At 46.9% G+C, this 14,904-nt stretch overlaps 1 protein-coding gene across 1 annotated transcript in view; it reads right to left on the bottom strand.

Moving 5' to 3' along the window:
* Positions 1 to 14,904, bottom strand: part of PRUNE2 (prune homolog 2 with BCH domain) — a 308,041-nt gene that overhangs the window by 27,816 nt on the left and 265,321 nt on the right. Inside the window, exons 13-15 of the mRNA XM_075559541.1 lie at positions 10,155 to 10,328; positions 936 to 1,038; positions 181 to 312 (exon numbers count right to left, since the gene is read on the bottom strand). Coding sequence (XP_075415656.1) covers positions 181 to 312; positions 936 to 1,038; positions 10,155 to 10,328 — 409 coding nt within the window. The remainder of the gene's footprint in view (positions 1 to 180; positions 313 to 935; positions 1,039 to 10,154; positions 10,329 to 14,904) is intronic.

Genomic DNA, 14,904 nt, shown 5'->3' with positions numbered 1-14,904 from the left:
CTTCATTTCACTATGGGGCACCACATGTGTCCATATGTTGGTAGTTTTATAGCTTATAATTTCCAATATGATTAATTTAAATGTTCATACAGTGCGATCATTTCCCTGAGAGATTAACAAAGAACAAGGGTGAGGTGACTGAGGAAGTCAAAGTAAGGATTCGATCATGGTATTACATACCGTCTGTCAATCATCTGGTAGCATTTCTTCATCCAGCCTAACCCCGGCATCTTCCGTCTTGGGGTTGCACCATTCAAATAGACGATCATGTAGTCCTCGGCCACCATCAACTCCAAAGTACTTATTACATATCTGATCACAGGAAGGAAGAGGGGCATCCTCAGTGCGCACCTGACATTCTCTGTGCTGCTGACACCATAATTATATATCACTTATATTACAGGATGCGAGACATTCAGGAGTAGTGTGCATATTGCCTCCTCCCCTCGGGAAGAACGCGGCTACCTGTGTGATCATTTCTCTGAGAGGGAGTATTGTGCATTTACGTTCATGGCTATCTTTTCCCAAAAATGCAGGTACGGTAGTTCGTAAAATGTTTGGGTTAAAAACCTGACTTTCAAAATTGTCCGCGATGTTATCAAACATTACGGGCAACACAGAGGGCAGCGAAAAAGAAAGTCAGGCTTGGGTCAGGCGACGGAGATGTTATTGGGAAACAAAAATAACCCTCCTCCCCAAAGCCATGCCACCAGCTTTCAAAGTGCTGGGAAACGTGTTCCCTCTGTTTTCCATCCATTTGATTGACAAAGGAGTTCCCTGAAAGGGCCCTCGGTCCCGGAGGCACGCTTTTGTGGACAGTGATTTCCCGGGCTTCGATCACAGCCTGTGCATATTCTCTTTTGTTAATGGTGCTCTAGCTGCCACTCCATGCTCACAGCGATCAATGCAAAGCGCTTCGACGTAATATCACTCACAGGAAAAGATTTTCCATGACATAGTGGTAATCCGCCCGACTGCTGTCTGGCAGAAAGCAGGCGGCAAACACAATGATGGCATTTAGACCGTCCCCATAGTAGCCTGGGGGACAAACAAAAAGACATTGGTAACCGAGTCAAAGCTTTGAACAAGAAAATATTTAACCTAAAGGATAAAGTGGGAGGCCTTGGAGAGTGTGTGTTTGTGGGTAGGATAAGTATATTTCTATCATCTTAAACACTATATTCTTCTATACATATGCACACATAATTCTCTTTCAGTGGATAAAATACGGGTAGTCCCTGACTTATGAAGGGGTCCTGGTTGTAGTCCCTGACTTATGAAGGGGTCCTGTGTGTAGTCCCTGACTTATGAAGGGGTCCTGTGTGTAGTCCCTGATTATGATGGGGTCCTGTGGGTAGTTCCTGACTTATGATGGGGTCCCATGTATAGTTCCTGATTATGATGGGGTCCTGTGTGTAGTCCCTGTCTTATGATGGGGTTCTGTGGGTAGTCCCTGACTTATGATGGGGTTCTGTGGGTAGTGCCTGACTTATGATGGGGTCCTGTGGGTAGTCCCTGACTTATGATGGGGTTCTGTGGGTAGTCCCTGACTTATGATGGGGTCCCGTGTGTAGTCCCTGACTTATGATGGGGTCCTGTGGATGGTCCCTGACTTATGATGGGGTCCCGTGGGTAGTCCCTGATTATGATGGGGTCCTTTGTGTAGTCACTGACTTATGATGGGGTCCTGTGTGTAGTCCCTGACTTATGATGGGGTCCTGTGGGTAGTCCCTGACTTATGATGGGGTCCTGTGGGTAGTCCCTGATTATGATGGGGTCCCGTGGGTAGTCCCTGATTATGATGGGGTCCTGTGGGTAGTCCCTGATTATGATGGGGTTCTGTGGGTAGTTCCTGACTTATGATGGGGTCCCGTGTATAGTTCCTGATTATGATGGGGTCCTGTGTGTAGTCCCTGACTTATGATGGGGTCCCGTGTGTAATCCCTGACTTATGATGGGGTCCTGTGTGTAGTCCCTGACTTATGATGGGGTCCTGTGGATGGTCCCTGACTTATGATGGGGTCCCGTGGGTAGTCCCTGATTATGATGGGGTCCTGTGGGTAGTCCCTGATTATGATGGGGTCCTTTGTGTAGTCCCTGACTTATGATGGGGTCCTGTGGGTATTCCCTGACTTATGAAGGGGTCCTGTGGGTAGTCCCTGACTTATGAAGGGGTCCTGTGGGTAGTCCCTGATTATGATGGGGTTCTGTGGGTAGTCCCTGACTTATGAAGGGGTCCTGTGGGTAGTCCCTGACTTATGATGGGGTCCCGTGTGTAGTCCCTGACTTATGATGGGGTCCTGTGGATGGTCCATGACTTATGATGGGGTCCTGTGTATAGTTCCTGATTATGATGGGGTCCTGTGGGTAGTCCCTGATTATGATGGGGTCCTGTGGGTAGTCCCTGATTATGATGGGGTTCTGTGGGTAGTTCCTGACTTATGATGGGGTCCCGTGTATAGTTCCTGATTATGATGGGGTCCTGTGTGTAGTCCCTGACTTATGATGGGGTCCCGTGTGTAATCCCTGACTTATGATGGGGTCCTGTGTGTAGTCCCTGACTTATGATGGGGTCCTGTGGATGGTCCCTGACTTATGATGGGGTCCCGTGGGTAGTCCCTGATTATGATGGGGTCCCGTGGGTAGTCCCTGATTATGATGGGGTCCTGTGGGTAGTCCCTGATTATGATGGGGTCCTTTGTGTAGTCCCTGACTTATGATGGGGTCCTGTGGGTAGTCCCTGACTTATGAAGGGGTCCTGTGGGTAGTCCCTGACTTATGAAGGGGTCCTGTGGGTAGTCCCTGATTATGATGGGGTTCTGTGGGTAGTCCCTGACTTATGATGGGGTCCTGTGGATGGTCCCTGACTTATGATGGGGTCCTGTGGATGGTCTCTGACTTATGATGGGGTCCTGTGGATGGTCCCTGACTTATGATGGGGTCCTGTGGATGGTCCCTGACTTATGATGGGGTCCTGTGTGTAATCCCTGATTATGATGGGGTCCCGTGTGTAATCCCTGACTTATGATGGGGTCCTGTGTGTAGTTCCTGACTTATGATGGGGTCCTGTGGATGGTCCCTGATTATGATGGGGTCCCGTGGGTAGTCCCTGATTATGATGGGGTCCTGTGGGTAGTCCCTGATTATGATGGGGTCCTGTGTGTAGTCCCTGACTTTGATGGGGTCCTGTGGATGGTCCATGACTTATGATGGGGTTCTGTGGATAGTCCCTGACTTATGATGGGGTTCTGTTCTAATGACTCAGTTGTAAGTCGGTTTTGAAACAAATCAATTATCTCATTTTAAAAATTATTGTCTTTATCAGTATCTTTAGAAACCCAGGATTTACTTGTCTTTGAGAGATGGGAAAAGACATATAAATGTACAGACATATTTTGATCTCTCTCTATAAGCATACATATAAGCACCATCAGAAATACACAAATCATTACAAAAACAAAAGGGCTATGCTAAGTGTGGGTTGTTGGAACACCAATATGCCATAAATTTGGGACTACCAGTAGACAGTGTAAATATATTTGTATACAAGTATAACCCCAAACTATATTCATTGCTATCACGTTGATAGTGACTCACAGGGACCGTATATGACAGATTAGAACTGCCTCTGTGAGTTGATAAGACTGTAACTCTTTATGGGAGTAGAAAGCCTCCTCTTTCTTCCATGGAGCAGCTGGTGGGTTCTAACTACTGACCTTGAAGTCAACAGCCCAATGCATAACCCACTCTGCCACCAGGGCTCCTAGGCATGTATTGATTTCATGGGTGATTACCTATGTCATGTACACTTGTGAATGGGCTGTGTAAATAATTTATCAAAGAATGGGCAGACAGGACTTTTTGACTTACAGTTTTCTAATTTACAAATGTTTAAAAGCTAGTTTATGTAATGTTTCCTTGAATGATGTAGAAAGGGGGTTATTTAATATTCTTTAGTTTAAATTTAAACTCCAGTCAATTTGAGGGAAATATTTAGTCACTGAGCTACACCGTCGTCTGAGAGATACACACTCCTGTGATCAGACACTAGGGTAAAGCTGCGTCAAACAACAACTTCATTTTGATGTCAAGGTCACTGGTGCCTTGGCTTGTCATGCCCCAGGGGCCTCTGGGTTCAACAGGCCATGTGGGGGTAAACAGAGAGTTCTGAGCCGAACACTGGGTTCTGTGCCTAGCCTCACAGTGGAAGGGGCTGCGTCAAGGAGAGTGTGGCTAAAAGCCCACTTCTTTTGAAATTGGGTGAAAACGTGAGGATGACTTGCTAAGAGTGACTTGCAAACACAGGCAGCCGTGAGAAAACAGGCCGGGAAGAGGTAGCAAGTGAGGCACCTGACATGCCTAAGGGTCAAGGTGAATACAGATATACCTCAGGACAACTCCCCCACTAGTGAGAGGTTTGAAATAAGGTGCCATTGCCCGATTGTGTAAGTCAGCTCTTGGGGGTTGTTGTTATTTGTATGGCAGGTGCTGACCAAAGCTCTACAAACAAGTGACTGGAACCTTGTGTGTCTTTCACACTTAAAAACAAAAATGCTGCCCAATAATTTCACTTTCCAATCTCCCTTTTAGAAACTTGCCATTTCTGTCATCTAGCCATCAGGACTTCAGCATCATTCAACAGAGTTTTCTTTAAAGCTGCGGCTAGGACAGGACCTACCTGACCCAGCGTCCCCAGAGGTTACCCTGGCAGGTTGGTTTGTGGGACACTAAAGACCTGCCTGGTGACGGTGCTCAGCAGTAAGGCACTGGCTGGGTAAACATCGGGAAGAGCATCCCTTTTGAAAGGCAGCTTAATAATGTTTGGAACACAGATAACGAGACTGACCGCAGAGACGGTGGGGAGAGAGTAATTTGAGGTTGTTGTCGTCAGTGTTTGTGCTACATATTTTGGAAGATGCTTCCTATGTGAGTATACATCGGATACATCCCATGGGTGTGGAACGGGTGGAGTGGCTTTCCTGCAGACCAGCGGTCTCGAGCTGTGGGTTGAGACTCCTCTGTGGGTGGCGTGACCCTTCCACAGGGGTCGCTTGATTCACCACAGTAGCACAATGACAGTGATGAAGCAGCAACGAAAATAATTTTCTGGTTGGGGGTCACCACCAAATGAGGAACTGTCTGAAAGAGTCACAGCATTAGGAAGGTTGAGAACCACTGATCTAGACTTTCCACCTTTTCCAGTATTTTATTGGCTTCCATTTAGAACACAACATGAAGGACCGTGGTGTGTGTGTGGGGGGGGTGTTTACGTTAGTCCAAGGCGTGTTTGCTCCATCAAACTCTTGTTTAAGAAGATACAGTTCTGAGTGGAAATCCACCAAAGAATTATTGATGTAGTTATACCGATCCCAGGCCCACAAAGGTCTGCGAGTCAGATTTCGTACAATGCAAAAGACTCAGTTCATTAAGAGAGGCCATCCAACCAAACCCACCGCCATGGAATGGATGCCAACTCATAGTGAGCCTCTGGGACGAGGCAGAATCGCCCCTGTGAGTTTGAGACAATAACTCTTTACGGGGTGTAGACTACGCTGTTCTTTCTCCCTGCAAGGAGCTGGTGGTTTCTAACTGCTGACCTTGCAGTTAGCAGCCCGACATGTAAGCACTATGCAAAATAAATTCAACTTAGAAACAAGTAAGAAACCTCTTTTCAAAAGCATTTTTCTAAATGGAGCTGTGGTTAAAACTCCAGGGTGTCAGCATAATGTCAAGATTATGGCTGGTCAGGTACTTTCACTTCTTCCCTGATTTCTAGAGATTTCTGAAGACATTAAAGGAAAAATTTTAAAAACACACTGAGGTTTATAAACTCCACTCTGGAAGTCGGTTTAAATGGCGATTCAAATATCTATGCCAGTGTTGTCTGTCCCTGTGACGCCGTAGTGTCTTGTTCAGTCGGTTTCTAAGTAATAAATGCATTTACACAAAGATTCCTGAACCACACAAGTGGTGATGGCTTTGTGTACTTTTGGTGAGAGGAGCTGTAGGAAGGGAAGAGTGGCAAAGAGAGAGGAGAAGACAGGGGAGGAGAGGATGAGATAATTCAAGGAAGGAAAAAGAAGAAAATTATTTCCATGAGCAGCTTTCCTCGTGAGTCAAGAGTTGGTACCACGGTTGCCAGAACTTGCCAAGATTTCAGGGACTGATTGCTGCTAACATGCAATAAGTGAATGGCTAGGAAAATTTGCTTTTCTTATCCCTCCCCAGTGCCTTCAAGTGGGTTGAATGCATCCACAACTTTGAGAGCAGGCAGCTTCCTTCAGTGAGGTTGCCTGTTGGCAGCAGCATAATTCATTTCTGGTTTGATTTAAGAAATTAATCCTATTAAACTCTAGTCACTAGACACGGTGAATTCGGGCATATGTGCTGAGGGGTACGGGTCATCCTACCTGGTGCCTTCAGAAACCCTCTGAAGCAAGGATGACAAGTCTTACCTGAGGCAGGACGGGGAGATATGAAAGGGAGGTGACACAAGTTTGCAGGCCAGCAAATGGGGTGGAGAGAGGAGGAAGGATGGTACAGTTGCAACCAGAACATACACATGCGAACACACACACACACACACACACACACACAGCAGGGGCAACTCTTCTCATTCTTTCCAGGGTCAGTTTTCCAGCAACGCTGCGGAGAAGAGTACCTGAATCTCCTGCAGTGAAAGAAGAGAGGTAAACAGAGAAGAAGAACAGAAACTCCTCGTTACAATTCTTTGGCACGGTTGCCCTTGATTATGTACATGCTCTCCATTTCCACTTCAAAAGAGCCACTCTGAGTCTCAAACAGATGCCCCTTTTCTCCGCTGATATAAACCAGACTCGCTCCTTTGCCTTTTTATGTAGGCAGTGGCAGGGCTATCGCTCAGGGGCTCATAAACCAGTTGTAATTGAGTCATTCTGACTCATAGTGATCCCAAGTGTATCATACTACAGTTGTGTCCTAAAAGGTGTGGACGCCTGAAATTTGTTAGTTAGATGTGTCTCTGGGGGGGACTTGAACTGTCTACCTTTCACCAGTTGTGCTACCCAAGGATGCCCATGAGCTCACAGGATCTAATGCTACTTTGAGACCATCTTAATTAGACTGATGACGTAAACAGAGAAGTACAGGGACACATCCAAGGTTTCCCATTGCCATTGAAACATCTGACACCTTTCTCCTTCCCAGCAACTGGTAGGTTTGAACTGCCTACCTTGTGGTTAGCAGCCTGTTCCACTGAGCTCTAGTAAGTGGCCCTTCTACGTGTCTTGGGCAATATCTCATACCAAGGACACACAGATGTAGACAGAACGGCTTGTTCAAACGCCGTCCTGGACCAGTCTCCTCAGCTTTTGCTTTGTTACTAGGGTGCGCACCCACTCTGTACCCACCATACTGCACAGAATGCCATAGGGCTGACCCCTTTTTACTGGCCCAAGTAGAAAACCTTCCTCACAGCCAAAGGCAAGGCCCTCACAAAGGATGCTCACTATGAGCTCCTCAGAAACCAGGAGGAAGGGCAAACTCAGTTGGTTAGTGAATAGGGAGCATTGCTTCATCATCCTGAGAGTCTACGAGAGACGCTAGTACACAAAAGAAAACATGGCTTTGGGAAGTCCAGAAGGAACCCCCGGACGATCATTCTCTAGAGAGCACAAAGGCCATTCAGCGGGTAGGACCAGGGCCGCAGCCATCTCCTTATGCCAGCGTGAGTGTCGCCAGCGACCGATGCCATCATGCAGGTCAGTGCCTGGAGCAGTCCAAACTGAGAGGGGGGCGGGGGCGGGAAAAAGAAAAGTGCTTTTTTTCTTCAAAACAAACGAGACAGTCACGCAGACAAAAGCCGAGCTCACAACATGGAAGGGAGACGAGCAAATGCTGAGGGCAGGAGGTGGCGGGATGGACAGCATGGCTGACAAGGTTGGCCCTGAAGTCTGGTGGGGATTTTCACAAAGGCTCGCACGGGTCGAAGCCATGGACTTTTCTGCCTGCTCCCCTCCCCCTGAGCCAATGATCCGGGCAACAGACGGATGGGTCCCAGATCATCCCAGAGAGATGTCCGCAGAGGTCACAGGAGCTAACTCAGCTTCCGGAGAGGGGTGAGACACGGGCCTGCTTTTTTCACAACAGGAGGCTGGCCATTTAAGACAGGATTCCAGGGATTGTTCCTGGAGGGCTCTGATTTGTTTGGGGCTGATATTTTCACTCTGGGTGGGGGGGGGCATCTTAAAAATGATCATGTTGACTTCTATAATCAATCTTTTTTTAATGCTATTTCCAAAGGCTGATGGATGGCGCAAAGAAGTCTGAGCTTTCTGGGAAGATTTGTGCTTTTCACAAATGACTCCATGGCCAGTCAGCCTCACTTTCCCATGGCTCCCTGCTTCCAGTAAGCTTAGTAAGCCTTCATTCTGAAAGACTCGGGGACTGTGTTCCTCAGAGCAGCGGTTCTCAACCTGTGGGTCATGACCCCTTTGGGGGTCAAACGGCCCTTTTACAGGGGTCGACCAATTCATAACACTAGCAAAGTTACAGTTGTGAAGTAGCCATGAAAATAATTTTATGGTTGGGGGTCACCACCACGTGAGGAACTTATGGCAGGGCCGCAGCATGAGGAGGTTGAGAAGCTCTGCTCCAGGCGAAGGAGCCTCAGCAGCGGTTGCTGTGGACAGCCAGCCACATAGAACCCGCTGCTTCCAATTCTGGGGCCCTCCTGGGCGTCCGAGCATTGCTGCTCTGCCTGGCTTTTCCAGTGGCCAGGATTCCATGGACGCAGATCTCAGGGCGTGTCCTCAGAGCTGCCCTGCCCTGGCCCAGGCTCTTTGGTTAGCAATCCAGTGTGAGAGCCATCTGTAACCCCGAAGGGACTCCAGGCAAGCAACCCTGCAGGGCAGCGCAGACTTCTCCTCTGGGTGGGGCTTCCAGGACCATGAATCTGCACAGGAGTAGAAAGCCTCACTTTTCTTCCGCGGAGGGGCTAGCGGCTTCATTCTGCTGACCCTGCAGTTGGCAGACCAGGCAGAGCCGCCGGGTAACCCCCTCTGCCACCAGGGCTCCTTTCTGGTCAACAGCGCGATGAGAAGAAAGGGCCGGGGATGCCCACTGGTGTTTTTCTTTGCCGTTACAATGGGGTTTCCTGGCTGGCCCCGATACTTACACAGCAGTGTGACACACATAGCATGGAAGCGGGGTGTGGGGTGGGGGGGGCACTGGGGGAGCGAAGCTTGCCTGAAATACCAAAATGTCCTTCTGCTGGTTAAAAAACAGAAGCAATGCATTGAATGAAGTAGCAAGATGCTCATTTATTGTCCTAATGAAGGAGGGGATTAGGGAACTATGCTTGCCTTGTCAGCTTACACTTACTGTCTTCTTCCGCGGCACAGCTGGGGGGGGGGGCGGGGGGAGGGGGGCGCTTCAGGACGGCAGGGAGGGGGCATGCAGGAGGAAACCCAGAAGCTGTTTAGGTTCTCTCTGGTTGACAGGGTTAATGTGTTGCTTGTGCTCATTTGACTTTTATAAGGCCCGAACTAAACCGGCTGCGCATGCTCCCAGGGCCTCAAGAAAGAACTGGAAATACAAGACGCAGCATTTCTCTCTTCGCTTGTCCTTCGCTGCGGGTGGAGGCTCTGACGGGGGCAGGCTGTTTGCGGACTTAGAGGTAGACATTTATGGAAAAGCAAACTTCGCCTGATGGGGTGGTGCTACCAGGCTGAAGGTATAAACAATTTCCTAAAACTTCTAAAGAGGATTCAAAGGACGGTTTTGGAATTAGAAGCACCTTTGGTGAGAAATCGTACCACAATCCGCAGTACTACGCATTGCAGACGTCGTTGTGAAAGCCTGCTTCCCAATGGATAGGAATTCCATAGACAACGTTAGTGAGGCAAGGAGGTCTTTCAGGGCATTTGCATAGGGAAGTCTGAGAGAGACGGTGTAAACAGTACTTTCCACATTGGGAAGCTATTTTTACACAGCGTGCTTTCACATGTTTGGTACATCAAGTGGGAAGTAATATACTGAACCCGACACTCCCATGAACATGCTATGAGTAGGCACCTTTGGGGTTCCGGCTACAAAGAAGCCTAGTTGTGCTTTCTGATAAGAACCCATGGTGACCCTGTTTCCCCAGACCCAGGATCTGCACAAAGCATGGCTACCTCCGTGAGAAATGACTCTTCTATAGGGTTCGATGGCCTTCATGTCAATCCGCTGCTCTTGGTCTCCGATCACCACCGTCCTCCACAGCCGGTTGTCCTCCCGCTCTTCCTCTGCTGTGTATTCTGGGATGGACTCGGACTCCCGAGCAGAGTCTCTGTTGGCCGGGGGGCTCTCTGCAATGAAGCACAGAGCCAGGCTGAGGAGCAAGGCCTCCACGGCTGAGGCGGCCCAGTGACTAGGCACGGCCCAGTCAACCTCATAGAGGATAAAGCCCTTAGAGAGTTTAATGTCATCCTACCCATACAGAAGACACTAAGTGAACTCATACTGACTGGCTAGTTGAAGCTATGACTAAGACAAGTTCACAGTCATTGAGTTTATTCTGACATAGGGATCCCCTCAAGAGCAGAGTGGACATTCTTCTGTCGGTTTCCAAGGCTCTACAGGAGCAAGCAGCTTGCTCTTTCTCCCGCGGAGTGGCTGATAGGTTTGCGCCACGGACCCTTGAGTAAGCAGCTTCATGAGTTGCTCACACCATCACCAGAGCCCTGTGGAAACAATTCTCCAAAACCAAACTCGCTGCCATTGAGTCCATTTTGACTCACAGTGACCCTATACAAATAAACAAAAACTCACTGCTACCAAGAAGATGCTGACTTATGGTGACCCTGCAGGACAGGGTCGAACTGTCCCTGTGGGTTTCCAAGACTGCAACTCTTTATGGGAGTAGAAAGTCCCATCTTTCTCCCGTGGAAGTGACTGGTTGTTTCGAACTGCGGACCTTGCATTTAGCAGCCCGGTGAGTAACTATTACACCACCGGGTTCTGCATTAATCCTATCAAATTGACGAGCAGAGGGTGCAGCCAGGCACTTGGATGTTGTGTTGTCCGTGTGATGCAGTAACCATTTGGGAACCTGGTACCAATTCCTTCTTTTATGATGCAGGTTAAAGACTGCAGGTCTGTATGATGGGGCAAGAGCTGTTCCCCAAAAGTAGAAAACACACCAACCCAATTGTCATCGAGTCGATCCCAACTTGTGGAGGCCATGTAGGACAAGACAGAACTGCCCCTGTGAGGTTCTGAGACTGTATCTGTAGCAGCTGGTGGTTTCGAACTACTGAGCCTTCGCTTAGCAACTGGTGCATAACCCCTAGACCACCAGGGTTCCGTCTTAATCCTGGCTCTTTGGGCCATATCTCCTGTCCTATCCTGAGTGTTCAGAGACTTTGACGGCCTTCTGCTGGGCGTTTTGAGAATAATGCTGGTCTTAACCCCCTGACGAAGACTCTTGTAACCAGTTGAACCCACTTCCCTATTGGGAGCACATCTGGGCATAAATATGCGATTCCTTCCTATGGTTCTGTTTTTTAAAAAATGCTAAAGGGCATTTTTAAGTATGCGAGAATCAAGCAACTCTATCGGTGAGAAGTGTTCCAGAGTCAAAAACTCGACCAGACTAAATATCTGAGAGTAAAAGGCAATTTACAAAGGCCACTGAATGTTCCTTGGGGAGAAGCTTACAATGTACACTTGGGTGCCCCACAGAAGCATCCAAGTTAGGATATTAAAACAATAAGTAGTGGTTGCTTTTGTTTCTGCTAATAGAAGTTGACAACAGAAATTCTTAAGTAATTTAAAGAAATAGATGAGAACTTTTACAATAATGCTGTAATATGTTATTTTCTTCTTTTTCCATTCCTGGGAAGAGTTGGGAATTTACAATGCACTTTACTGGTAGTATAATGGGCTGTATATTGAGCTAACTAGGTACAAGGTCAGCAGTTTGATCTACCAGTGAGAGAAAGATGACGCCATCTGCTTTGGTAAGTGTAGTGGTCACGTAATCCGGTATCAATTGAAGGATTAAGAGTGTGGGGGTGGAGTCTAGGCTGTCAGTCTGGAGATAGCCAATGAGACTTCTGTGGGCATGGCCTTCTCCTGAGAATTCTGGGAAATCTGGGACTTCCTCCTTGGAGGTGGAAGACACCTGTTTCTCTTTGCTACTTACTCCCTGGGAGACATTGCAGAAGACAAGCCATGTGGATGCAACCAGACCTCGGAAGCCGGAGAAGTCACAGAGAGACCCCCTGCCAGCACTGAGATGTTTCCAATGCCACTGGATCCAAAGACTTTCTACCCACTGGCCTGTGATCTTCTGCATTCGGCGTCACTGCATGTGTTTTGTGAGTCTGAAGAAGACTTTATAGATTGATATTAGAAATATGGGCTAATACCGGACTTATGGACTCGATCTGGACTGGGCTGGGATGTTTTCTCAATGTTTACTTGCTCTTGTATATAGATCTCTTTCTTATACACTCATGTGTGTCCATGGATTTGTTTCTCTAGTCCGCCCAGACTAACACAGTAAGGATTTAAAGTCTCAGAACCCCACGGGGGCAGTTCTACTGTGTCTGTAAGGTCAAGTTGAGTTGGACGGCATTGAGTTTGGTTTGGTTACTCTTTTTATATTGCTCTTATGATACTTGGATCATCATAATAAAAACCAATTGACATTGAGTACACTGATCCATATATGTCAGAGTAGAACTTGAATCCAAAAGGTTCCCAGTGGCTGAGTTTTCAGAAATAAATGGCCAGACTTTTGTTCTAGGCAACCTCCGGATGGACCTGGACATCCACGTTTTCAGCCAGAAGCTAATTAGTGCATTATCTGTGCATCGCCGTCCATGCCGCCTGGAGAATTTGAGAACAATAACAGTGAGCGTCTATTAAATCGCTAGAGGAGCCCTGCTGGTGTCGTGGGTATGCATCTGGCTGTGAGTCAGCAGTTTGAAACCACAGCAGCTTCTTGAGAGAAAGACTGGGCTTTCCCCTCCCACAAACAGCTACAGTCTCAGAAGCCCACAGGGGAGTGCTATGAGCCAGCTTTGACTCGATGGCCATGAGTTATTCAGTAGCCACCATGTATCAGGCATAGTAGTAGGCCTTACGATGGCCTTTACGCAAATGCAAGCACTGCTTTTGGAAGGTCACGCCGCTTGTTGTAGGTCAAAAGTTATTACGAGAATACAGTCAAAACTGACTTTTTCTCTGTTTGTAAGGCGACTCTTTGGTCACCATTGTACCTTATATACGTGACTGCCTCGTTCTCACTTGCTTTATAATGAGGCGATGAATTCCTTGGACCAAGAAACAGAGCCTAAATCAAATGTGCCTCCAACTATCCACTCTACATGTAGGTCTGAAACCTGCTTCGCAGCCCATAAAAACTGTCAGCGTGTGTGTGTGTGTGTGTGTGTGTGTGTGTTAAGTAAAGCTGTTCTTGCACTAGTTCATAGAAGCACCAGTCATCCGTAAAGGAACCACAACAAAACCAGTGTGCCCTGGAAGACTCTGAAATTGCACATCCCAAAGTTGCCTTTAATTTAGAAGAGCTAAATGAAGCCCAGTTGGGAAGCAAACCTGATCATTGCTGCCAACACCCACAGCTACCACCACCAGCTCCCACTGCATCCCCACCCACGCTCAGCAGTCTGCTAAACCCAGAAAGCCACAAGCTTTGGCCTTCGATCAAGCATAGCATCATTTGCACAGATTCATTCATGTGCACTGGATTCCCTTCCTCCCACTCCCTTCTTCTATGGGCTAGGACGCTTGGACGCTACTCTTAGCTTTCCCCCAGGATACAATCCCTTAGAACTTTACGTTCTGCTGTGAGTTTGTCTTCAAGGCTTCTGTACACACTTCTTTTTTTTTTTTTAAACATTTTATTAGGGGCTCATACAACTCTTATCACAATCCATACATACACATACATCAATTGTGTAAAGCACGCTTCTTTCTTGCACTGAATTCTCCATTTACCCAGAAGCGTTGGTGGCATAAAGGGCTATGTGTTGGGTTGCTAATCACAAGGCCAGCAGTTTGAAACCACCAGCCAGTCCATGGGAGAAAGATGAAGTTTTCCACAAAGATTTATAGCTTTGGAGACCCACAGGAGAAGTTCTACTCTGACCACAGGGTCACTATGAGTTAGAACCAACCGGATGGGGCTTTTTTCATGGGATATTCTTTATCTGGTTATAAAATGCAAGCAATATAGAAAATTGGGGGGGGTGAAGTAATGAAAATCTCTCATGCTACTTTACCCTTTGATGGGATTTCTTCTTATGAGCATATCTACTCTCACAAACATATTTTCCAGATTATTTTTTTTCAAAATGATTTCAGAATCCTGTATATTCTATACCATCCTATAGCTTCCTCCTATTGAAGAATAAGCTTCCGTCTAACTGAGTACATAGAAATCCTACTTATTTTTAAAAGTAGCCTTGGAGTATTTTCATGTCACTGAGCTCTTTTTAGTTGAGCAGCTTCATAGTGATGGAAATTTTAATTTTATTTAGTTTTATTTCATTTTTGTAATAGTTGGTGGTTTATAGAGGATATGCTTCAGGACTTATTCTTGTTTGGGTATTTTAGCTCATTTGTGTACTCATTTGGGTTGCTATTGGATTAATTTCTAGTAATAGAGTATTGTGCCACAAGGCATATGCGTTTAAAGCCATTAAACACATTTTTGTCTTTGCATGTGCCCTAACAGAAATAGGAGAGTGTCTGCTTCTTATTCTGTCAAGTCACAGTGATCTCTCTCTCCTTGTTATTTGTTTTTAATTTTATTTTTTGCCTCCTTGTTATTCTAATTATTTTCCTGACTTGTGTCTAGTTTTAAAATATATAATATATATATATATATATATAGTGGATACCACAGGTTAGCAG

The sequence above is a fragment of the Tenrec ecaudatus genome, chromosome 10 (assembly GCF_050624435.1).
Source record: "Tenrec ecaudatus isolate mTenEca1 chromosome 10, mTenEca1.hap1, whole genome shotgun sequence".
In the NCBI taxonomy this organism is placed as follows: domain Eukaryota; kingdom Metazoa; phylum Chordata; class Mammalia; order Afrosoricida; family Tenrecidae; genus Tenrec; species Tenrec ecaudatus.
Note: the sequence above shows the minus strand (reverse complement) of the source record. Positions and strands in the feature narration are given on the sequence as shown.